Source organism: Rhamphochromis sp. 'chilingali' (genome assembly GCF_963969265.1).
Source record: "Rhamphochromis sp. 'chilingali' genome assembly, chromosome: 18".
Lineage (NCBI taxonomy): Eukaryota > Metazoa > Chordata > Actinopteri > Cichliformes > Cichlidae > Rhamphochromis > Rhamphochromis sp. 'chilingali'.
Window position 1 is genome coordinate 28,063,950 of NC_137945.1, and position 25,330 is coordinate 28,089,279.

A 25,330-nucleotide genomic window follows, 5' to 3' on the forward strand; every position below is an offset into this window, starting at 1 on the left:
ATTTTTTTTTAGGAACAGCGGCGGAGGACTGAGGATTTCACTCTTCGCTCGTCCCCTTCATTTAGTCCGCGGTAAAGAGGTCCGCCCAGGCAGTGTGCGGATACTGTCTCCCTCTCCAACTACCGAATATTTGGTTTTAAACATATATACTGCCGACATATTTCTCTGCAGAGAGGAATGAGCAGCAGGATAAATCTCCAGTGACTTTTCGGAGGAGAGAGTGGTCCCCGGTGCCAGCAGGGCAGATAGTTGCTGTCTGCCTGTGCCGCTGCTGCGGGCAGAGGACTACAAACGCTAGCTTACTTCTGCTTATGTCTCCTGTATGAAATAACAGCGCCAAGGTAAACTTCATTCGTTCATTTATTTCCTCTTTTTTCTTCTTTTTTCTTTATTTTTATAAACGTAACCAGCCCGGTTAAGTTTATACTGTCACTGTTACATTTTAATGGCAGGTATATAAAGTTTGTAACATTTTATTATTTTTCTCATCGCCCACGTTTTTTTTCACTGATACTTGAACCCGTTTGCAATAATCTAATCACGGGCATTGTGTTGTGGTTTAATTTGACATGACAGACATGCAGATTTAAAATGTAAAGATTCTGGCTGTTTATGGGGCATAGTTGTGGTTACTGGCCATGTGTCAGTGTGTTACATTGTCATTAATAGTCAAACTGAAGTGTACTAATGTGTTCGGTGTTGTGCCAGAAATCTGATCGTCAAAAAGTGATTTCCGGTATTTGCAAAAAAGTGATTAAATAATATTAAAATTAGATAGATGAGTTGTTGGCCTATGATATGCAAAACATGTGCCAAATGTATAATAATAGATGATATCATAATAAATGATATCATCTTCAGACACAAACAACATTCCTGTCACAAGGTAGAACATGCAATCAGTTTTTGGCAAAGTGACTAAAATGTATTCTTTATTTATCTAGTTAAAAAGTATCGTTGGCATTAAAAATGGCTTTTTAAAGAGAATTTGCAACAAATAAAACATAATAGTTCTACAAAGATATTTTAAGTGGCCACAAAGGTCTGAATTAGTTATAATGTAGGTACAATGTCACATAAAGTCATAACTTCCAAAACATTAATTAATTTATTTTATATAGAACCACTTTGTAAATACTGTTGACCTCAGTCTATTTACCAATATACGCAAAAAAACAAACAAACTGCTAAAAACCTAAAAACAGAGCTATAAGACTTTATAAGTGTTTACTGTCTGCTGCTTGTTGTTGCCCATGCAGTGCGTGATTGATAGGCTGAACAACTTCCATTTATTGAGTAACCCCCCAACCCCCCAGTCATTTAAAGGAGAGCTGGAGAGTGAAGGCCTTGTAAATAATATAGCCCACTGCACTGAAACCACCACTAGGTAAAGATCCTAGAAGTTTAATCAGGAAAATGGAGGCAGGAAGAGAGACAAGGATGGAGGGAGTTTGGAGGGGGGAGGGGGTAGAAGGCAATATGAAGGAGGGTGATGGGGCTGGAGGAAGGACAGTAAGGACATGGGGGAGGAATGCTAACTGAGGAGGAGGGTAAATGTAGGACAATGAGGGGAGTTGTAGCCAGTAGCCACCAGCTGAATAGATGTGACCTCAGGTTCCCTGGGGAGCAGCTGCTGGGGGGTGGGGGTGGGGGGCTCCCAGCTGATTTATAATGCCACTTAGACTCAGAGCCACACCCAGGCGTTTCTTCTGGATGTGTGATGTTTCCCATGAACGTGAGTGCGTTTGTTTCTTTGTTGGGGAGTGGCACACACGTTATGTGCGAACTTGTTACACTGAGATAGATGCGATCAATGTGTGTGTTTGTGTTGCTCTGTGAGACATAAGTGATGAATGTGTACAATTGCCCCCTGCGAGACATGCTTTGTGCCGTAGGGGAACATTTCAAGCGGAAAGATGTAACGTGGCACAAATAATTGCCTTTTAAAGCCATTCACCTCAATTGCCTGCACACGTGCCCATCCTACCTTGAGTTTGAAAGCGGGTCAACAACCTGATGAGCTCTGAAACAGCGAGACATTCACATGCGATCAGCCAGCACCAACCTCAGCAGTCTTTTCTATAACAAATGCTCTCCAACCTTATGAGATTTAAAAATCCTATAAGAGCAACAATTTCTAAACAATATAATCACTTTGATTTGTTGCCTTTACTGGGTGCCATTCTCTTAGCGCACAGTTTTTTGGCACAAATACATTTGTTCACTCATATTTTCACCACATTGAACACCAGTGCACCTCTAGCCCCTTTTCTTCCCTGTTCTTTTTTTAGATGGGGTGCCTCCTCTTTCTAAAATCAGCCCCGGAAACACCAGGGAGGTATGAAGCGGTTAACGCTGACCTCGGCTCTACAAGGTCTGCTGAGAAAATGAAGAATTTGTTCTGCTGGGAGTAAATGACAGCAGACATTTGCAGGGCTGTAAACTCTGTCATTCTTTGTTTATTATTGTGACAGCGTGAGTTTTTAACTGGAAGGCTCCGTGAGTTTGTGTAACTCACAAATAGAGGCAGTTTGTGTTTAGCAGGACAGAAAAATTACATGCGCTGTTTGCGCTGGGTTTCTTTGTCAGATAAGCAAATGTAAGGAAATGACAGGAAATGAGAGATGAGACAGCTATGGCGTGCAGTAAACATCCCCAACTGCACTCAAACTTGCAATTTTACAGCATTCCAAGTTTATTCCTTGTAATTTTAAAGAACATACTACGTCTTAGATTGCTGACATCTCACAGAGCAGCACGTTGGTACTTTAACTAATAATTGTTATTGACTGATCTGCAGGCATTTAACATGAGACTCTAAAGGTGTCATTTTAAATGTTAAAGCTCATGACAGTACAATTAGAACTGAACTGAACACCATTGCACGCTAGGAAAGTGTCTTCTCTATAAAAAAAAACAAAACATGGCACCACAGCTTTGGTTTGCAAATTTGAAGAAACAATAAGGCTTCTGGGACAGTGTCCTTTGAATAGATGAGACCAAAGCAGAGGTGTATGGCTGTAATGCAGAGCACCATGTGGGGGGAGCCAGTTTATCAGCACAAACACCTCATACCAACTATCAAGCATGGCCGTAAAGGAATGATGATTTGGGCTTGTTTTGCAGCTACAGCACTTGGGCACCTTGGAGTCATTGAGCTGACCATGAACGCCTATTTATAACATTTATAAGCATATTGCATTTTATAACTTTGGGGCCATCTGCCCAAAAGCCAAAATTGAAATAAAACTGGGTCCTGAAACACGACAGTGCTTCCAAGAGTCTACAATAAAGTGACTGAGTGTTGCAGTGGCCCAGTCGAAGTCCAGACGTCAATCCAACTGAAATGCTGCAATGGGACCTAAAGAGAGCTGTGCATGAACAAATACCCGTAAACCTCAATAAACTGTAGCAACGTAGGAAAGAAGAGAGCACCACAGCGATGCCAGAGACTGGCAGAAAACAATTCTTTCAACTTACTGCTGCTGAAGGTACAAGCTATTGAATTGTGGGCTGTACTTCATTTTTATACAAGCCCTCTAAATTTTGGCTTAAAAATGTGTTAAATAAATAATGGCACAGTATAATATGTGAAGTCTTTGTATTTACCTAATTTTAAGACACACTGGAAGGGTTGCACCAGAAGTGTTATTGCTGTGCCAGATATGCAGAGCCACCCACTGTGATGATCCATTGTGAATAAGGAAGCAGCCAAAAGAAATGTTTAACATAAAACCTTAAAATTAAAAGAGAGTCTACTTTTTTCTACCACAACAGTAGGAGATATTTAGGGGGTGCATTCTATTACAATATAATACAGCGGGTAACATCTGTTAAATGTATTGTATACAGAGGTTTTTGCAGGCTCTTAGCTACAGTTATTAAATAGTTAAACTGCTGACATCACAATCTGTCTTCGTGCTCAAGTCCTCTTTTGAGCAATAATCTCTCCCCATGTGTCTGTCTAAATCACATGTATGCATGAACACATAAAACAGGAACAATTTGAGCTGTGAAGTGTTTACTGCTCCAGTCTCTCCTGGAAGCAGAAGGGGAGGTCCTTCACTTATAGTGTAAAGTATGAAGCTCTAATGAAAGACATCTGAGTGTCTTTAATGAGCTGTGGTTTCGAGCAGGCTCTCCATAGAAAAACAGTTGAGGTGTCCATGGGTGGCCTCATGCAGTGAAACCAAATGTCAAAGTTTCTTTATTACATGTGTCCGTCCACATATCTGTAAAAAAAACATGTAATGTCAGATTGCTGGTACTGTAGTTTCTTCCCTTTGAGTGTGTTCTCTTTGATTACCACCATGTAGTCTACATTCATAGCCTTGATTAAAATACCTAAACAGCGGCTGAATGTCCAGATGAACAGGATCAACAAAACTTTACTGTTTTTCAATCTGTCTGAGAGAATGACATCATCTGTGATTGAGTTACTACTGGACAACTGCCTCACTCTAGTATTGCAAGTAAGTCACTGACAATCAACTAGCTTCACACCTCCAGAACTAACATGCTGTTGTGTGAGTCCTTGATATCACCCAGCTGCTTCCCCAGAGAGGATCTCATGGTTATAGCCAGACATACTCAAGCACCACCTTCTTTGACTGCAGCTGGCAATGTTGGTCCTTTTTCTGTAACAAAGAGAATGTCAATCTCTTGGAATTGCTGCAATTGTCACATCTAGTGCATAGACCTGGAGAATTGACCTATTTCTAGTCAGCAGTTGCCCAGATTACTGACTCTACTGGAGAAATAATGTTTATTCCTGTCTCCATCCCAACAGACAATTCATTAATCATTTCACAGCTGCAAATATTTATGGGAGACTGCAGGCTGCTGTCAGCCCAGGTTCTGCTCTGATTTTTGTAGAATTAAAAAATGCTTCAGCTGTCAGTTAATTTCCAGTCGCTCCCTTTGGCTCCAGTGCTGCTGTTGTTTAAAGCAGTTTCCAAGTTTGTTTAGCTTCTTGCACAGTTCCGATTACAGTGATGGACTGGTTTAGGTTTAGATCAGACACGCTTCATTCAGAAAGTCAATAAGCTGCTGTTCTGGCAGATCACAACCATTTCACCTCTTTGTAGTAAAGTAGCCTTTTCCTGGCTCTCGCTTGTCATTAACTTTCTTTGTTCTCCTATTTCCCACTGAACATCCATATATGTCATGCCTGGCTGGTTTCCAGGCATATTGATGCAGGCTTCTTGTACGTTCTTTAGCTTCCTGTGTTTTAGAGCAGGAAGGACAGAGTCAGCAAAGACAGGGAGTTTGGAAGGGCTTATTGTACAGCTGCTCCCAGCTCCACAGACTGAGCCCAAGGCTCACACTGTCACAGCAAGATAACCCCACAAGATTTCCACAGCCATCCTACAGTTTAGACTGGTGGTTGGTAGTGGTAAAAACTGGACCCTCTTGCCTTGTCTCACTCTGCTTTTATAGCATTGCTGTAAATGGTAAAACAGATGGCTCCTTAAAACTAAACAAAGCTTGTCTTCTGTCAAACAAATCTGCCTTACTTCAACAGCAATTCTTTTTTCAAGAATGCTACAGAATAAAGTGTGTCGTTACTTCTACAGAAACAAGTATTAAATTGGTTATATGTTTGTAGGCTCGAGGGAGATTTATGATTAACTTTGTGTCAAACCAAAGAGAGATTGGAGAGGCCAGGCAGGGAGGACGAGTCCAAAATAACGTTAGCATTGCACAGCTATTTTCAACACAGGGATAGAGCCCTGAAAAGCGATATGGTCTTGGCCCTCCACCAAAGGCTGTGGCTGGGTTTCGATTGTTTCTACTTAGCTACCATGCGAGGACGTGATGTGATGAGATACAAACCCAGTTTGATGTGCACTTTTCTTTTTAAGAAAAAAAGAAACCAGTCCTATGAAAGTGTTATAGATTATCTGAGTGGAAAAGTCCTTCAAATGCAGTATCCCTTCTCAGAAGTATATCTTTAGCCTCTGTCACACACAAGGAGAATGTTGGCAGGGCTCAAGAGAGCATGCGTGGCTAAGTGTTTTGTGTGAAAAGCTGCAGCAGAATTTTTAAGGCCAGCAACAGGCTCTCTGTTGAATCGCTGATAAAACTGTTTTTTAGGCTGTAGCTATTATCCTTATTACTCTATTAAACTATCACACTGTGCATAATTACAGGTCTCTCAGGGAAATATTCTGGAAAACTTTGACATTGCCTGAAACACTTTTTAACAGGATTCCTGATTAAGAAAACAACTAGACGGCTTCTACCGGTATTATGTAAATGAGCTATCACCTTTAATAGCTAAAATGTGAGCAGCTGTTGTTATATAATGGCACATCACTGCTTTAAGCGTCAGGAGTGACAGCACACTTTTTTTTAAAGGTGCTAGGGTTATAATGGCAAAAACAAATTCAAGGTTGGGTTTGCAGTGAAGCAGAAAGTGCATAAATACACATTTTTTCTTATTTACTCACTAAAGAAGATGCCTAAAATGCCACTGCCTGTAACTGTTAAGGTTTTTGAAATTATGTGCTCTCTATCTTATACAAATCACATTAGTGCATTTCACTAGCATTTAAAGCTAGCTAATTTGAATGGAATTCAGTGACTGTTGCTGATATATGGACTGCTTTTAGCTACAGAAAATAACTCTTTCAACGGCTTTGAATTAATAAGTAAAGGAACCTGACTTATACTTATAAGTCCGATACCAGCACTAATATCTGGTGATTTAAAAATCAGATATATCAGCTGATACTGTCTCACTTAGTGAGTATGATAATAAAGTTTAATATTGTTTTTAGGCACAATAGGTGGATTACTCATGTACTCTCTTCAGGCTCTGCCTGGCTCTGCTTGGATCAGATGCTGCTTGTCATTGTGTTTCAAATGTGCTCCCAACAGGGAAGCTGCAGAGACAAACTATGCAGCATCAATAACATGGTTGCAGGGTGTTTTTCTTCTCTGAATTTGAATCTCTTAATTTATAAATGTAGATAAGAAATTATTGTCAAATAGCTAATACTGGCCGTTATAGGTCAGGATCTTAGCAAATCTGCGCATCACTATTATGCCGCTACAGTTTTTATGTTACAGTTACTGGGTAATTGTTGCTTCTGTCAGTTTCCTAGTTGAATATTCAGTATGCATTTTATATTACATATTTTACCCATAATCAATGAAAAACTTGTTAGCCGCTCTTAGAACCCCTGGATCGTTTTCTCGCAATGGGAAAATAGAAATGGAAGCTGAATATTGACTGTATGTTTTTCAGACTAAAAATGGGAAAGAAAACTCACTGCTCATCCCGTCTCATGCCTTTCAGCCTCACTCTTCGGGCCAGTTATTTTTAGTGTTTTTTCCATTTCTGGAAGCTGTTTCGCTTGAGGAATCGCACAGAACTAACATGCTGATGTAACGTGGAAACTATGACATTTCTCAGCCGCTGTCACCTGGAGTGTTTTACTCTTTTCTTCTGTGCAAAAATTCACATCGACTACTAAATTGGATTGTCTGCACTTATCAATCCCCTTGAAACAAAGAAGCACCAAAAGATATTGTATTTTGTCTCATTAGTATTATTTAGCGCACAGAGGCCCTTTTAAGCCAAAAATTGGATGGTGAGTGGGAGCACTTTAAGTATCAGATCCTCGTGGTCTCAGAGGGCAGCCTGATTCATTACTTTTGAGAGGGTCCTCCGGATGATGGTGGGGGTGGATAGAGACACAGGCAGACACTGTTTGGTATTCTCCTTCAGTTCTGTCCGGCGGCTTGTACGTCTCAGAGCTCAGACATGTTCCCCACTCCGCTGTGTTTGAAGGGTATGTGGAGTCAAAGGGGCCACCGGCTTGGCTCCACTCACAGCGGAGGGAGTGAACTGAGCGATTGTGCCGGGGATATGAGGGAGGAGGGAGGCAGCGCAAGGGAGTGCGTTAGGGAAATGAGGGAGAGAAAATGGGAGGGATGGGAGTATAGGATGCCAAAGATATGCCACAGGCAACTCTGGAAACTGAACACATGTTGGAATGCTGGAATTAAATATCAACTAAAAACTCCAAGCTATCAGTGTCTATGAAATGTATCAGTCTTAAGCTGTGAAGACCTGTTAAAAGTTACGTAATTGTCATTACCAATTAAAGTTAATGACAGTAAAAGTACAGTAAAAGTGCAAATGGAGGAGAGAGGATTAGGAGATACATGAGCAGAAGTAAAGTCTGTGGGATCCTTTCCTTTGGACTTGAGACTACCCTTTTTCCTTTGAGCTGTGGACCGCCCTTTCCTGTTTTTCCTTCTTTTCCATTCCCTCTTTTCACAAACTTAGAAGAACAGCCTTTCTGAGGGAACCAAGCACCCAGCCTTTAGCCACAAAGAGAGCTGTGACTCTGAGCAGCAACCAGTTCTTTGCAGCTCCACTGTATGGTTTACCGTGTCTCCCTGTTTCTCTCCCTTGACTCCAGTGGTCATTATTCATGGCAGTGCTTGCTGAAGTAAGTAGTCCTAAGTACTTGCAAATGCAGCTCAGCTTGAAGGGAAGTAAATCCAGTCTTTTAAAGTAGCTCAATTAATTTCTGCACCACAGATTTTCACGCAGGGATTCACCCCCCACTCACCTCAAGCTAATATCTGTTAACGTGATGTAAAAAAGTCATAAACAATATGTGCAGATGAGAAAAGTCGTGGAAAAATGGAAAAAGTGGGTTTGTAATCGGGTTTAATCAGGAAAATTGAGGCAGGAAGAGAGACAAGGATGGAGGGAGTTTGTTTATGCATCGTGGGTGTCACAACAGCTCACATTTCCCCAAAGTGCAGTAACAGTGTTATGGGTTACTATCCTGGTCAGGCAATGTTCAGGCTCTCTGGAATGCCTCAGCCCGTTTTAGTCACGCACCACAGCGTCTGCCATACATCACTTTCTCTTGCCAACTGATAGAGCCTTCAGAAGCCTACGAAACGCTGGGCTGCCACTACTCACAGTTCAGGTGTGTGTGAAGAGTTAAATTTCCATGTATGTATGCAGACGTCTGAGTGGGGGAGAGACAGGGAGTTAAAGTAACTGCTCTTTCTGCTGTAGTCAGGGAATTTATCTATATTACCCTTTCCATCTACTCACACATTAAAGCACACACATGTCATTACATTTGTTACGTAATAACACATTACCAAGTTTGATTCATATATTTTTCATAGTAAAAATTACCAGGTTGTTTGTGAAAGCATACTTCTAGGTGTACGGTCTTTTCGAACCTCATGAATTTTGCAAAGTTAGCGCAAAGAGAATTATAGATGATAACGTGTTCTTAGCATTAGTTTGCATGTTCATAAAATCCTGGTTCCAGCATCCTGGTGCCTGGAACCAGTTCTCCCACACACCAGTGCAGGATAACGACAGTGTGTTAAAAGCCTGGTTTCCTAGGAACTTATAAATAATAATATGTGCTGCCGTTTATTTGCACAGCTTCTGTCCTTGTGGGTATGCTTTTTACATTTCACCATATCAAAACATGTCTGAGTGAATAGTAATAGTAATTCTCAAGCAATTTTATTAATTACAAAAATATGATTTGGTTTCTTCTTACAGCCTAACTGTGTTTCTCATCCTGTAGCAGCACCTGACAGATATAAGATTTTTAAGACCAATATCAATATGTTGTGATTTAAAAATCTGATATTCAGATATCCTAGTAAGTAGAGGAGACTCTACTTACTAGGGGGGGATGAATTTAAAATAAAAAAGAATGCTTGGACACTACTAGCATAATGGACAGGTTTTTTGACGGGGCTCCAAGACAAATGCAAAGCAGAGGTTGAAACAGTATCCCATAGTTGTCTATGTTTTTAAACCCATTTTGCACGGAGAGACATTTTTTGAAAAGAGGTAGTGGTTTTACACATACACCCATATGGGTGTGTGTAAAACTACAATCTCTTTCAAAAAACAGAAAAAACAACCATTATTTTACACTTGGAGGATGTGTTTTTGCAGGGGGAGTGGGGGGGGGGGGGGGGGGGGCATTTTATTGTAAAACAAAGGGGGGGCCTAACAAAAAAAGTTTGGGAACCACCGCGCTAACATTATACCAGCTAATGTTAGCTGTGACCTAGAAATCACATTTTCCCTTTCATAAACAATTTCAGTTTGTTTGAGTTTTGTCCGAAAGTGTCTGAAACCAACAATATAATTTCTACTTCAAAGACAGTTTCAGTAACACTGGCTTACTGACAGGAAAAGTTCATGATATCCTCAAGAATGCACCTCAGTATCGCAGAGCCATTGCAGGGGGGGCGCGGTATGAAAAGGGGAAAAAAAACGCTTGGACACTGCTAAGCCAAAGACTAGAAGCATGTCTTGGTGAAGCATATCTTCCCTTTGGTTTCACCTACACAAGTGCCAAGGTAGGTCTCCCCTGCATAATTGGGTCTCCCTTTATCGGAGCATGCGCTGGGCTGTTGAAATCACGGACAAACAGTATCCCACATTCTTGATTTTTAGTTCACAAACACTTGTTGTAATGACTAACTACTCCTGACATTTTGGAGATGTTAGCTCTTTATACAGTAAAGTTACGGTGGGATACAAATAATATCAGGCTGATCCTGCCACGATTTGTTCCCCCTGTCTAAGGCTATGTTCACACTGCAGGCAAAAGCGCATCAAATCCGATTTTTTTGACCCTATGCGACCCATATCCGATCATGGTGTGACAGTGTGAACAGCACAAATCCGATATTTTCAAATCCGATCTGGGTCACTTTCATATGTGGTCCTGAATCCGATACATATCCGATGTTTTAGAAAGCGACTGCTGTTTGAACGGTCATGTCGCATTAAATCCGTCTTTTACGTCACTGACACAAGACCGATGGAAATTATCAGCGCTGGAGAAGACATCACGAATGCTTCCTGGCCATCCAGTGTAGATGTAAGTGAAACTGTTGGGAAGACAACGCTGGAGAAACGTGAACATTTTATTTGTACTGTATAATCTGCAGATTCTGACAGAAATCTGCAACTATCCTTTGAAGCACCGCTCCTCTCTAAAACAGCAATAAGGATCATTATTAGGTGGTGGGAGGTTTGGAATCTTCTCTAACCCCTGTTCTCTGCGGCCTGCTGGAGCGGGGGGGCTAGGAGGAGGAGTTGGCCGTCCGACTGCGGTCTGGAGTGTGGGGCCTCCCTGCTGCTGCGGAGTCGGGGCAGTCTGCCTCTCCCCACCGCAGGGAAAAGGGTAACACCACCTGGGTCTGGGTGCAGTTACCCCCTCCAGGGGCAAGGGTACCTAGACCTGGTTCTTAGAGTACGCTTGGGGAGTGTGATCGTGTGTACAGCGTCTCTTTATGTTTGTCTCCACGTTGGTTGAGTGTGGAGTAAGTGCACATGAGAGCATGAGGGTGGGAATGGATGTTTGTATATGTGTGTGCCTGTATGTCTGTGTCTATATGTCAGGTTGGGTATCAGACGCCACCTCTCTGGGGACATCTCAGGCCCTCCAAGGTTTGGAGGCCTATCTCCCCCCACCACCACTTCCCCTGCCAGTGGCGGACTCCCTCAGGTGTCGGTGCGTTGGTGGTTCTTTGTGTCTGGGGATGGGCGTCCAGGTACACACCGGCTCACTCCTTGGCGGCCGCTTATCGGGGCCTGGAGCCTGGGGCTCGCTCGGGCCACTTCGGAGGTGGGGTGCCCCCGGCCTCTTGGCCTGGGGCTCGGTCACTCAGGCACGGCTGGCTGCCGGCGGAGCTCACGGGCGCGTCACTGCAACCCCCCCTGGCTTCTGCTCCGCGGCTGCTGAGTGAGCCCTCATCTGGGACTCTCCTCAGCTCTTTCTGGGACAGTGGCGCGGCTGCCCCTCTGTTGGTCTTCCTTAGTCTCTTGTGTTCTGGGGGCCTCTGGATGTCTGGAGTTTTGATCTCCTCCATACCTGCTTCATGCCCTGAAGGACGGGGCTGTGGCCCCCTCACACCCTCTAGCAGATCATTACATGAAGGAACCTTTTAAAAAAACAAGCGCGTCCATGCTCACAGGTGTACAAACGGGTGATCACACCCACAAACTACACCCTTTTTGGCTCCTACCTCAAAGCACACTGTGTTCTGTTGATCTTATGTGCTGCACAATAATGTTTAATATTTAGTATTTACTGTCATATTCCCATATATCATTGTGATGCTGTTTATTCTATTACTCTTGTTCTCTTCTGCTTGTTTTCTTTTTTCTTTCTCAACAGGTGATCCAGGTGATTGATATATGCATTTTTTTTCTGCTCATTCTGTTGGTTTTTGTCTTTTGCCCTTCTCCCCCGTCCCTCTTCTCAGCTGTTTCTCTTTCCCTCTTTCTTTCTCCCCTTCTTTCCCCCAGTCAAGTCTGTCCCGTATTCAGCAAGTGAAAATAAAATAAACAATAAAAGGTGAATCAAATGGACCATTATGGCAAGGCTGGGATGGTCAATTTGGTAAAGTAAATCCGTTGGGCATCTTTCTTTGCCTTTAGACAACAATTCTGATGGCAAAAGAGCCAAACGGGACAGGCAAAAGAAAAAAAAAAGGATCATTATTAGGTTATCTACATTATTATGTAAATAACAAAATAACTTAAAGCAAAAATTGGGAAACGTGAAGTCCGAAGTCTTTATATTAAGGGCCATCAGTCAAACAATATTGTTTGCTCTGGGTCTAAACAGAGCGCGTTGTGTGTGACGCCTTCTTTTGCGCATGCGGGCCGCTTTGAGCGCTCACACTAGAGCGCGTTTGCTGTCGCATTTTATTTGTAGTGTGAACGAGCAGACAAAAAAATCGGATTTGATCAAAAATCGGAATTGAGCATTAAGACCTGCAGTGTGAACGTAGCCTAAATCACGGACAAACAGTATCTCACAGCTGTTTATGTTTTTAAACCCATTTTGCACAGAGAGGCATTTTTTGAAAAGTGTATTGATAGCAATGTTGAATATTATTACACAGGAAAAAAAAACAACTACACGTAAAATAATCACACCGTGACGCCTCTGCCTTTGTAAATGGAGGGACAGTAACTGCGTGTGTGTATGTAAGCCTGTAAAAACTGAAGATAGATTAACATTTTGTCTCTATCTGCTATTCTGCAATTCATCTCATGTAAACAATAACGTGGCGCACAGTGTGATGTGAAAAAAGGCACATACCTTTGACGTTGTGTGACGAACTCTGTATTCCTCGTCCACACGTAAACGCAAAGAAGGAGTTTTAAAAAATCTCAGTTTTCGGTGATTCGAAACGCCGTTTACGTGTGGACGAAACAGCTGCATTTTCAAAAATACCTGTGTAGGTGTGGACGCAGCATAAAAGAGTTAGTAGTTTATTTTATTACTACCTGTAATTTATTGCAGATTACTTGTATTTGCTTAATTGCTTACTAAATGCTTGAGGTGTGAAATAAACCGCAATGGAGCAAAATATGGGTGTGTGTGGTTGGAGGATGTGTGCGCGTGCGGGGGGCATCTTGGCTGCTTTCAGACCCATGAAACATAAGCATTTCCCTAAAAAAATGTTGTGTAGTTTTTTGTTTTCTTATATTTACTCTGCTCAACTCTGCTTGGATCAGCTGACTGCCAGCAAGAAAAGTAAAGAGTAGTTGAAGGGTGTCTCTCCCATTTCTTTACCTGTTAAATTTTCATTTATCAGCAGTTACGCATGCAGACACCAATAGACCAGATGGCTAATATCAGCTGATAAATTGGTCTGATTGCATTCTACGCTGAATTTTATCATTTATGAATTGCATAAACTGCATTTCTGAAATGCAAACAGACAGATTACAGTTGAGTTTAAACATTCATGCTTATATAATAAACAACTTTCCACCAAGTATGTCCTACCTTATCAGTGGTGGGTTTTTGCTTTCGAAGTAATCGTTTTTCTACCTTTTTATTTTACTAAAACATATAACAGTGTGTGAGGAAAATATTGACAAGTTATTTAGTTGATTTAGAAGTCTGGGAAGTCTGACGTTTCTGGATGACCTGTTCCTGAACCTTCCTTGGGCTGCTCTCAGTCTTCAGCTCTATATCCTACTGTAGTTATTTACTAAGCATTCCTCTGTACAGCTGCAAAGCTTCATGGGATTGAAGACAGCATGGTTATTTTTCTAACTTGACACCTGAAAAGAGTCTTATTGCCATTGTTTTTATTTGACTGCAAACAAGAAACATACACAGAAATATCATGTTTGTGAACCTCTTTGATTTTAAGATCAGGATTTTCACCTGAGTCACTTCTTTATCCTGTATACTGACTACACATAAACCAATCATTCGCAACATTTAAAGCTGGGTCATAGATCTGTATTCTACCATAGAAGATGCTATGGGATCTTTTTATTCTATTAAATGTCCAGCTACAACACCAACTAGAACATGCTGCCCATGCCCAGCAGTGCCAAGCCAGCTGATCTAATCTGGGGGGCTGTAGACAGGCCGTCTGTCCCTCTGTGTCTGGATAAACGCACACACACATTCACACAAGTGCTTAGGAATGCATCAGTCAACACAGTGAACACTGAACATCAGAGCTTCCTTTAGCACAGTGTGAGGGAATGCAGTCTTTTATTGCAGCCTCCATGAATAGCCAGCAGCAGCCAGTAGTCTAAATAAGTTAAAATCAAAGTTTTGTGACTTTACCGCTGTCTGTCTGTCAGTCTCTAATTTGGATCCTTGACCTGTAGTGTGGTAGACTTCTATATTCTGAGAATATTTTAGCAATGACTCACCATCAGTTTGTGTTTTATGGTCAGATGGAGTGTTGGGTATACCTTCCACATGTTTTAGATTCAACATGATCTGATCCTTTGCTGGCTGGTGGTTGGTTGACAGTTCTGTCGAGGAGCTTTCTCAGCTGCGGCTGAGTAGGTCTGCCAGTAAGAGGTGCTGCGAATCTTAAAGAATGCCAGCACAAACTATATCTTAATATAATCATCGGTTATGCAGAATTTTTAGTGACACAGAGGCATAAAAACGAAACACTGTGAAAACAGTAAAAAAAAAACCATAAAACGTAAAATACATAAAAATAAAGCCTGTAAACTCGAACTCAGCTGTTTTTAGCTAGGCTATGAGCTCGTGCCTACTTATTTGGGCATTAGCATGTTTGTTGCTAAAATAAGTTGTTGAGCATTTTAGCAGCTTTGAACTATCTGTGATAAAATATGTCCACACACAGCAACTAGCCAACCAAATGGCCTGCAGTCAGACAGGGATCAATGTACACGACGACAGAGGGGATGACTCTAGGGAGCTGATGCTATTTACAGTAAAAGGAATTGTGGGAGAGAAATAAATAATAGGTACAGTCCAAGCTAAGGATGAGTTGATGTAATCTTGTGTGTGTGCGTGAGTGAAAGTGGTTTGATTTAAATGAGCGGCCTGTTACCCTATGACCATCTGAGAATAGCCAAGCACGCTATAACAGGATAATTTATTACCTCCAATTATAACCAAGCTATTTGCAGGTTTAATCTCTCATCTCTTGGACACTCGTTCTCACTCTTGTGGACCTTTTTATCCGGGGATATTATTAATTCAGACACTCAGGCCACCAAGCACACCAGATCCTGTTATTGGAAATAAAGGCACAGTCAAAATGGCATTGTGCTTTTCAAAACAGCAGTCGCTCTGTTTATGTCAAGACCAGAACACCTTGATGTATATATTTTTTCCCCTTGTGTGTTTTTCAGATGGACCTGAAGGTGATCTTGATATCTCTGTTGTTAGGAGTCTTTTGCTACTGTAATCCTCAGAAAGGTAAGATTTTCCTCTTGATATTTCCGTAGCATCCTTCATGTGTCCCAATTATATCATTTTGTTGATGTCAGCTCGTATAGTAAACATGCAGTTTATTTTGATGAGTCCCACTGTGGCGAGGGAGGGTTAATGATGTTGCTGAGCAGAGCTCCACTTCAGCATCAGGGCATAGAGGATAATGGAAAAAATGGAATTATCCGTCTCTGTCTCCCATTACCATTGAGACGCGGAGTGTTGCAGAGGAACCGATTTGTAAGCGCGCAGGCGGGGGCTTAACAGGACTGCTTATTTTGCAGCGACTGCGCTATACCTCTCCTCCCTCTGACTCTGCTCTCTCTTCTCTCTTTGTTTTCCATCTAGAGGGGAACGAGTGCATCAGTGCCAATGCCAAACACTGTGGGGAATGCATCCAGGCTGGAGCCAAATGTGGCTGGTGTGAACAGGAAGTACGTGAACTGAAGTGGTCAGCTGTTTTCACTGCTGCGGAAGTGAAAACAGCTGTTAAGCCTAACATTATGTTTTATGTTAGGCTTATACTCTTTGTTATCTTTGAAACATCGATAGATTCGTCAATTCCCAAAGAGAAGGGTGGCATTTTTAGCAATCTTTTATATCAATGATATACAGAGGAGCAAGAAGCCAGTATTTTACACTCATCCAATTTACAAAGACTGCTCCTACCTAGGAGCGCAGGGTAGGCTGTAGTCTGTTATACTTTTCTAGTCTCCACTCGCTCTCTCCAAAGTGATCATTTGGCTTGTTGTACATTGTAGAACATCCTTGTTTACACATAACAAAGATGCCTACATATGAACAGATTTTAACTTGTTAAACTGACAGACTGCTCCTTTAATTCTCTCTGTGCTGCTGCTCTTAGAACTTCCTGAAACAGGGTGAAGCCTTGTCAACCCGTTGTGATGAGGTAGAGTCTTTAAAAGACAGGGGTTGTAATGATTCGCAAATTCAGAATCCAACCGGCAAGAAGTGGATCATCACAAACAAGCGTGTGACCAATCGCAAAAAGGTTACTGGGGTCGAAACCAATAAACCAAAGCCAGAGGAAATCACTCAGATCCAGCCCCAGAAACTCAGACTCAACCTTCGATCTGGTGAGAACACATTTTATACTGTTACTGGAAGTGCATCCAGGCTGGAGCAACCTCAGTTTTATTTAAACTTTAAATGTGATCTCTTTATGTAGGTCAGCCCCAGTCTTTTGACTTGAAGTTCAAACGAGCTGAAGATTATCCCATTGACCTGTACTACTTGATGGACCTGTCCTACTCAATGAAGGATGATCTGGAGAATGTCAAGAACCTGGGAACCAGTCTCATGTTGGAGATGAAAAAGATCACCAGTGACTTTCATATAGGTGGGGATTATCAATAACACCTGTTTAATTTTCTCACTATAAAATGTAATTACACAAGTAAAGAAAGACTTTTATAACTGCACAAATATACATTTGTAGCCCCCCTCAAAATTATAAAAATAAATAGATAGACAGTTTAGAGGTATACTCTTAAAGCAATTTTGAGGTTGGATGAAGTTCTTTTCAATTCAATTCTCATTTAAAAACAAGCAAAAAAAACAAACAACTAATCATATGCAGGATTAAAAGATAATCAGGCCGTTGTGCCTCACACCTAACCCCACAGTTACAGACATACGCATTGTCAAAGCAAACATCTAGTTTAGTTTAGTTTAAAATTTATTTTGCAGGTTTTGGTTCGTTTGTGGAGAAGACGGTCATGCCTTACATCAGCACCACTCCATCCAAGCTGCTAAACCCATGCACAGGGGACCAGAACTGCACCAGCCCCTTCAGCTATAAGAATGTCTTGAGTCTGACCAGTGACGGCAATATGTTCAACTCTCTGGTGGGCAAGCAGCAAATCTCAGGAAACCTGGACTCTCCAGAGGGGGGCTTTGACGCCATCATGCAAGTGGCTGTTTGCGGGGTAAGCATCAAGAAAAGGAAAGTGATCCTGTGGGAAATTTTCACTCTCAAGTAATTTTCCAGTCATTATGGGGCCTGCTTGGAGGGATATAGTGCCAGTAAAAGTGTTTAGATGTAGTGTCAAAAAGGTATTTTATGAGTGCTTGGTGTTTACAAGGAGATTTGTGGATGTAGTCAAAAGTTCATGTGTCACATATTAAGCTGTTCTGGTAATTACTTAATATATTTTCTTTTTTATTTATCAGAAGGAAATTGGCTGGAGGAATGTTACGCGTCTGCTGGTGTTCTCCACTGATGCCGGTTTCCACTTTGCTGGAGATGGCAAACTGGGAGGCATTGTACTGCCTAATGATGGAAAATGTCACTTGGAGGACAATGTGTACACAATGAGCCACTATTATGTAAGTAGTTCCTTTGTGCTTTGGTTGTTTTGTACAGGTTAGCTGTGTTGATTTTGTAAATATGGCTTTTTCTCTTCCTTGGTCTTTTTAAGGATTATCCCTCAATTGCTCACCTGGTCCAGAAGCTAAGCGACAACAACATTCAGACTATCTTTGCAGTCACAGAGGAGTTTCAGCCTGTGTACCAAGTTAGTTCTTCTTCTTGTTATCCCTGTGATACTCATTCACGTCTTTCTTCATTGTCATTTTTTAAGCATGCATGTGTTTGTCCAGTGCAACAAAAACATCTGCAAAAAGCTTAGCCATCTGCTAAGTTAAGACTACCATCCCCTTGAAGTTCTCATTATTTCTTGCTAACAAGCTGTTGCTTTTTAGGTCCACCTTTCGAAGTGTGAACACCCATCAAAGCAATAGTTGAAATTTGTGTGATCAGAATCTGCAATAAAATGGTTAAAATATTATTTTGTGGGCTGTAGTGTAAGTTGAAACAACTTGTGTCTCTTTCTGAGGCCACGAGATTAATAGAGTTCTGAAGTTTTGCTCTGAACATGCCTCTTCCTCCACAGGAACTGAAAAATCTGATACCAAAGTCTGCAGTGGGTACACTGTCTGCCAACTCCAGCAATGTAATCAACCTCATCATAGACGCTTACAATGTAAGTACATTGTTGAGATTTTTTGCTGTTAGCATAATGTCATAAAACTTTGATCAAGTTATCATTTCCTCATATGAACTCTGTTAAAATCTTGTAGCGATTACTGAGCTGGAACATTCCTTTTTTGTACTTGTATTCTCATTTAACCTACAGCCATGCCTTTGTGTGTTGTACTCTGTCAAAACAAAGCTACCAGATGAAATTCCAAAGCAGGAAAAAACCTTCATGTTGTTATGTTTTTGGTTTTTGGCAGTCTCTCTCATCTGAAGTTATTCTAGACAACAGCAAGCTCCCAGAGGGAGTGGAGATAGAATACAAATCACAGTGTAAGAACGGAGTGGTTAACGACAAGGACGATGGACGAAAGTGCTCCAATATCTCAATTGGAGATGAGGTGGGAAATACAGAATGACTTCTTGTTGTTGCAGTTCACAGTTCATATTTTCCATTTCAGTTTTCACACCATTCTTCTCTCATTTAGGCTTTCTTTCTTATTCCATTACTCAGGTCAACTTTAACATCACTGTGACATCTAAGGGCTGTCCAAATGAAGGCAAGAGTGAGACCATCAAGATAAAGCCCCTGGGATTCACAGAGGAGGTGGAGATTATCCTCAACTTCATCTGTGACTGTCAATGCCAGAATAACGATGTTGTTAAAAAAAGCGAAAAGTGCTCCTTAAATGGGACCTTTGAGTGTGGAGCGTGCAGGTAAGCCTTTAATTCAAAAGATATTTTGCTGAAAAATGCCATCGTTCACTTCTCGCCTTCGCATGTACTTGGACTTCTTTTAAAATGCATCACAACCTCCCCTTTATTGTCTCAGGTGTTTTGAAGGCCGTGTGGGTAGAAATTGCGAATGCAGCAGCAACGACATGGCTACAGACGACATGGATCAGACCTGCCGTAAAGACAACAGCACGGACATCTGCAGCAACAACGGAGAATGCGTGTGCGGCACATGCGAGTGCAAGAAGAGACCCAACCCAGAGGAAAGGTACAGCGGCCAGTTCTGCGAGTGTGACAACTTCAACTGTGATCGCTCTGAAAACAAACTGTGTGGAGGTGAGTGTGTCAATGTTACAGATTATATCTGTGGCTTCATTTAAGTGTTTAGGCCATTTACAGTATTTAATCACAATTTTCCTTTTTTAACTTTTTTCCTTAGGGAATGGACGATGTGTGTGCAGGGAGTGTATCTGCGACCCCATGTGGAGCGGTAGAGCCTGTGACTGTTCTCTGGACAACAGCACATGTTTGGCCACCAACAAGCAGATCTGTAACGGCAGAGGAAGATGTGAGTGTGGCGTTTGCAAGTGCACAGACCCCAAGTTCCAGGGTCCCACATGTGAAACCTGCCCTACCTGTCCAGGAGTCTGCGCTGAACACAAGTAAGTCTGATGTGTAGAAATAGTTCTGGTTTTGCATATATTTCATAGATGACAAGTTGTGTAAAATGTAAATAAAACCAGCATGCAATGATTTACAAACCCATATTTTATTTACTATAGAAAAGAAAAATATGTCTGATGTTTAAAAGAATATACTTATAAATCACAAGGCATCACAAGGTAATTAAAGGCTCAATTGGGAGTGCTGACAAGATACTATAGTGATTGGTGCAGATATCTACAGCTTTACTACGGCTGTGAGTGCATGCTCACTGAAATTATTGCAAACCTCTACTGTGTGCATGCATTAAAATAATAGGTGATTGGCATGTGTGTTCCTGTTCAGCTGCTGAACACTTCTCTTTAAGTGTTTGCTCTCATAATGTCTCTGTACTATGCAAGTACATGTACGTAAATCAGCTTTGAGTAAAATCTGACTGCATATCCACTGCAAATAAGAACTTAGTAATAGCTGATCTGTCATATATTCATTGCTAATAATAACATGTCAACATATAACAAAAAAAATAACAAAAAAAAGAAAATTATCAAAAATCTAAATAAAATATAGAAATAAGGCTACGTTAACTGACTCCATGACAACAAGGAGGTAGATGGGCTGCTGCAGTTGTTTCTTTTTTGTTGTCACGTGGCAAATCTAACTGAGTGTTTACTAACAACACTCCTTGTCCTTTCCAGACTGTGTGTCCAGTGCCGGGCGTTTGGCACCGGTGAGAAGATGAAAACATGCAAAGAGGAGTGCAGCTACTTTAACCTGATTACAGTGAAGGACAGGAACAAGCTGCCGCAGCCCAATGACTACCCTTACCCCGTGATGCACTGCAAGGAGAGGGATGCCAATGACTGCTGGTTCTACTATACCTACGCTGTCAACGACACGGAAAGGGAAGTCCATGTGGTCGACAAGCTGGGTAAGGAGAGGGCTGGGCTCACTGGGAACAGGGTGTGGAAGGTTTCTGTTACAGAAAAAGCTAATTACAGGGGCCATGGTGGTTGGCTTACAAAAATAGAGCTTTTGTTTACTCACATATAGCTGTGTGATGGTATGTTACTCCCATGGTGTTATTGCTGCACTGCGATTTCAAGCTGCCTGCTGAACCCTGCTCTTTTTCAGACTGCCCCTCCGGTCCTGACATCATCCCCATTGTGGCCGGCGTGGTCGCAGGCATTGTCCTCATTGGCTTAGCCCTGCTGCTGATCTGGAAGCTGCTGATGATCATCCACGACAGAAGAGAGTTCGCCAAGTTTGAAAAGGAGAAGATGAACGCCAAATGGGACACGGTGAGTGCCTGGAACAGGAAGTGGCTCTGTGAAAGACGAGCAGGATAAATGTTTTTGATTGTTTTAGTTTAAGTTAAATGTGGAAAACAGGTGTCGGTTGCCTGCTCAGCAACAGCAGCCGCTGTCAGAGAATTAAGTTGCGAAGATCATTGTTGTTTTTTAGCAACGGACGAGATTTGCAGACTTTTTGAAATCATTATGAAGTATCTTGTTCTCACTCTCCACCGTCCCACAGCTGCACACACAGACTGTATTTGTTGCTTTTGAGCGGAGCTCAAAATAAAGAGGGAAAAATGTTGAAGACTGTGTGGACTTTTTTGGGAATGCTATGCACTCTGAGCATAGCTGGACTTTTTCTGGGGAGTAGCCACAACTCCTCCCCTCCCTGCTTCTTCCACATCATCTGCCAATATCTATATAACAAAAATCTGGATTTCAGCATAATTCCATGTGCAGTAATATTCCCCCATCTAGTGGCAGGAGTTTGTCAAACCTGCAGTGAATAATGGGGTTGATGGTGCAGATGTCTCTAATCAGCAGCAGTAAAGCTGCTCTGCATTTTGGGGTCTTTCTTATTCCCACAGGCAGCGTGGCCTAAAGCTCCACATCCCTGTAATATTGAAAAATAAGAGTGCATGTAATCCTGCTCCCTGACAAGATAAAAGGAAGACGTCTGTGTCAAATATCATACCCAGATGCTTTGTTTGATTTGTTTTTATCTTCATCCTATAATTTTTAGGTATCTATCATCAGTTATGATCTATTTATATGTATATATATATATATATATATATATATATATATATATATATATATATATATATATATATATATATATATATATTGTGTATATTGACATGATACAGTTGTATTTAAGCTGCAACAACACTTACATTCAGTACAGGTCTTTAGGTCTTTAGGTGCAATTGACAACGAAAATAAACATCACGGGTGCCCTTCATGTTTTTCTGTAAATGTTTTAATCTGATGGCAAGTTCTTTTTATCCTTTTATTTGAGAGGTGGGAAGCTGCCAGACAGGGAGGGGAGGATTAAATGCTTCAGCACCTTCAGCACCTTCCGGTTAACCAAAAGCAAAAAGACAAGAAAGACTGCAAGTGAACAAGTGAATCATAGATGAGCTATGTTAGGAAAAATGCTTTGGTGGCTCATTGCTTAATAAGAGCTTCCAGCTAAATTCCTTCTATTTCACATGCTGTCTTTTCTTCTGTCACCGCACCTGATTCCTGCTTTTTCATTTTATCTCGCCTTTTGTATTTTTTTCTCTCCTGTACTGTCACTCTTTGTTTCCTCATTCATCTCTGCCCTGTGCTCATCTGCACCCATAGCAAGAGAACCCCATATACAAGAGTCCCATCAATCAGTTCCAGAACCCAAACTATGGACGTAAAGCTGCTGTTCTTTAAGTTTGTATTTCTTTTACTTTCCACTTGGTTTTCCCTGCACGGGCTGTTTATGTGTGTGCTGTGATCTCTCTCTCTCTCACCTGTCTTTTTAAAGACCTACAGACTCTGCAGCTACATTAAGAGTAGATTAATGAAGACTGCATGAACAGGCTGTGACAAGCAAAGTTGCTTGGTGATTTTTACCTTCTGGTGTTTAGTATGTGGTCACAAAAGCATGTCTGTTTGCAAAGTGTGATACAACAAAAACTGAAACTAAATTCTGTGAATATCCCAAGTTGTTGTATATTTAATCATAACCGGTGTTTTTGGAAGAATAACACACACACACACAAACATGCATGGTTTGATTGAGTTTTAGAATTTGACCAAATTTCAACTTTTCTTTTCCAGGGTGAAAATCCAATCTACAAAAGCGCCGTGACGACTGTGGTCAATCCCAAATATGAAGGCAAATGTTAGCTCCACAGTTCAGCTCTGCTATCAAGTATCCGACAGCCGCAGCCTTTACCGTAGCTTTGAGTTCTGACAGGAGCGTGCGGAGGAATTTATGTGCATTTTTTTTTCCTATTTGCTTTATCATTACAGTGTATACATTTGCCCACTGATTCAGTATTTTTACTAACACTTGATGATATGATTTTTATGCATTTGTTGTATTTTAGATGTACAGTATGTGTATATACTTTTAAGTTGCGTATTAGTTCTCCTGCCGCTGGACTGGTACGGGCAGAGGACTTGGCTTTTTTTTTAGCAACACAGCGTAGACGCCATGGATAATATAACACGTGCACAACACTCCTTCAGCTTCTGTCTGTCTCTACTCGTCTGACTCTGTCTGCACTGACCTCCTGTGAGTTTCTGTATGTTTGCTGACAGGGCCTGAGTTTAATATGTAAATTCTTGGCCATATCAGGACAGTATGCCGGTGTGTATATATCGAAAACAACTGCAATAGGAAGTACTGAGTAATGTTGAGCATTCGACTTAGATTAGGCTATTGCACAGTCTATTATACAGTATATATTATATTGAGTGCGGCGTAAGAACATCTAGTGATTCAAATATCATTAAAGGGAATGCATACCACTTGTTCAGATTTTGAAAATGTGGTGGTAATGAACAATCAATGGATTTTTATTACTATAAAATAAATTACTGCTTAACTAATGAGATATGATTGTATATGGTAAATGAAGTAACTTTGACACTCATTCTCAGGTCCTTTGCTGTCTTCTTTTCAAGTACACCAAACGCATGTCCTGTCAGTGAACTGGTGAAGTTGCCCATTTGATCCGATCGTGCTGGTTTGTTTTTGAGACTGTGAGGCTGAAACTGTCTTTGAAACGTCACATGAAGAACCTCTGAAATGTTTCCCAAACCCAAATGCCTCTGATACCACACTCAAGCCTTTTACAGTATTATTTTCAAAGTGCCTTTTATCTCAGTATCATGTTCTCCCACAGTGCTGTTTATGACTTATTTATTAAATAATGGACAAAAAAAAGTGTATTTTCTTTCTTTCAGGTGTTTCATTTGTGGAAGGGCTGTAAATACTGTTAGGTTCATAAAGTTTGTGGACGATAATTCAGTTTTTTTTAAGTTTGCATGTGTAAGCAATCACAGCAGAGTGTAAATGAAACAGTCAAGTCAATATGTGATGGAAGCGCAGACTTTCAGCTTTTCAGCTTGCATGAACTGTTTAGGAATTATGGACATTTTTATGCACAATCACAAAATTTCAGAGTCAAAAGTAATTGGGGAGTTGATTGAGAAGTATCAATCAACTGTGTTTTCTAATTAGTTTTTATTTTATTTTATTTCTTTTTTTTTATATTTCAATTCAGTTTAGTTTCACAAAGGTTTGATATTTCTTCTATATTTTTATTTGAGTTTAGTTTTCCAAGTTCACAGTATCGTTTCAGTTAGTTTGAATTATTTTCCAAAATTCGAATTATCCCATCAGCTGCAAGCATCTTGGGATAGGCACCAGTTTAGCTCGGGTGTGAGCATTTGACCATATGCAATATAGCCGGAGAGCAATAGGCCTGGGTTCCGGTTTGACCCATGGCTCTTTGCTTCATGTCTTCCATTTCTCTCTCCCCACTTTCCTCTCTGTCTTCACTGTCCATATTCAATAAACCCCCCCAAAAAATATCTTGTATTCTTATCCTCCTAAGACCTGAACACTTTCATTGCAAGCATTTTTAATTTATCTTTGAGCCGTGAGCTGAAGAACAGCATGTCAGGGGAGGAGACTTTGATACATGTTGACTTCTCAGAAAACTACAGCTGTAAATACAGTTCTCAAGTTCAGGCAGTCCACTTTGGGGCTTCACATCAGCAGGCCATCCTTCATACTTGTGTGTTGTATGTTGGTGGACTCTCAGTGCCTGTGTGCTTTAGCACCATCTCCCCCAGTAGACATAAAGGCCCTCCAGCAATATGGCAGC

At 41.2% G+C, this 25,330-nt stretch overlaps 1 protein-coding gene across 2 annotated transcripts; it reads left to right on the plus strand.

Moving 5' to 3' along the window:
• itgb1a (integrin, beta 1a) lies at positions 1 to 24,391 on the plus strand. 2 transcript variants are annotated; one of them, XM_080864185.1, is made up of 17 exons: positions 1 to 341; positions 15,680 to 15,746; positions 16,107 to 16,192; positions 16,624 to 16,855; positions 16,948 to 17,118; positions 17,469 to 17,707; positions 17,952 to 18,107; positions 18,200 to 18,295; positions 18,674 to 18,763; positions 19,017 to 19,157; positions 19,271 to 19,473; positions 19,589 to 19,827; positions 19,931 to 20,153; positions 20,853 to 21,085; positions 21,289 to 21,455; positions 22,803 to 22,880; positions 23,271 to 24,391. In XM_080864185.1, exons 2-16 carry the CDS (start codon positions 15,680 to 15,682, stop codon positions 22,878 to 22,880), a joined length of 2,421 nt encoding a protein of 806 aa, XP_080720311.1. In that variant the 5' UTR covers positions 1 to 341; the 3' UTR covers positions 23,271 to 24,391. The 2 variants fall into 2 exon arrangements, with proteins under 2 accessions (XP_080720311.1, XP_080720312.1); XM_080864186.1 differs by lacking the exon at positions 22,803 to 22,880 and having other exon boundaries at positions 2 to 341.
• Positions 24,392 to 25,330: the final 939 nt, after the last annotated feature.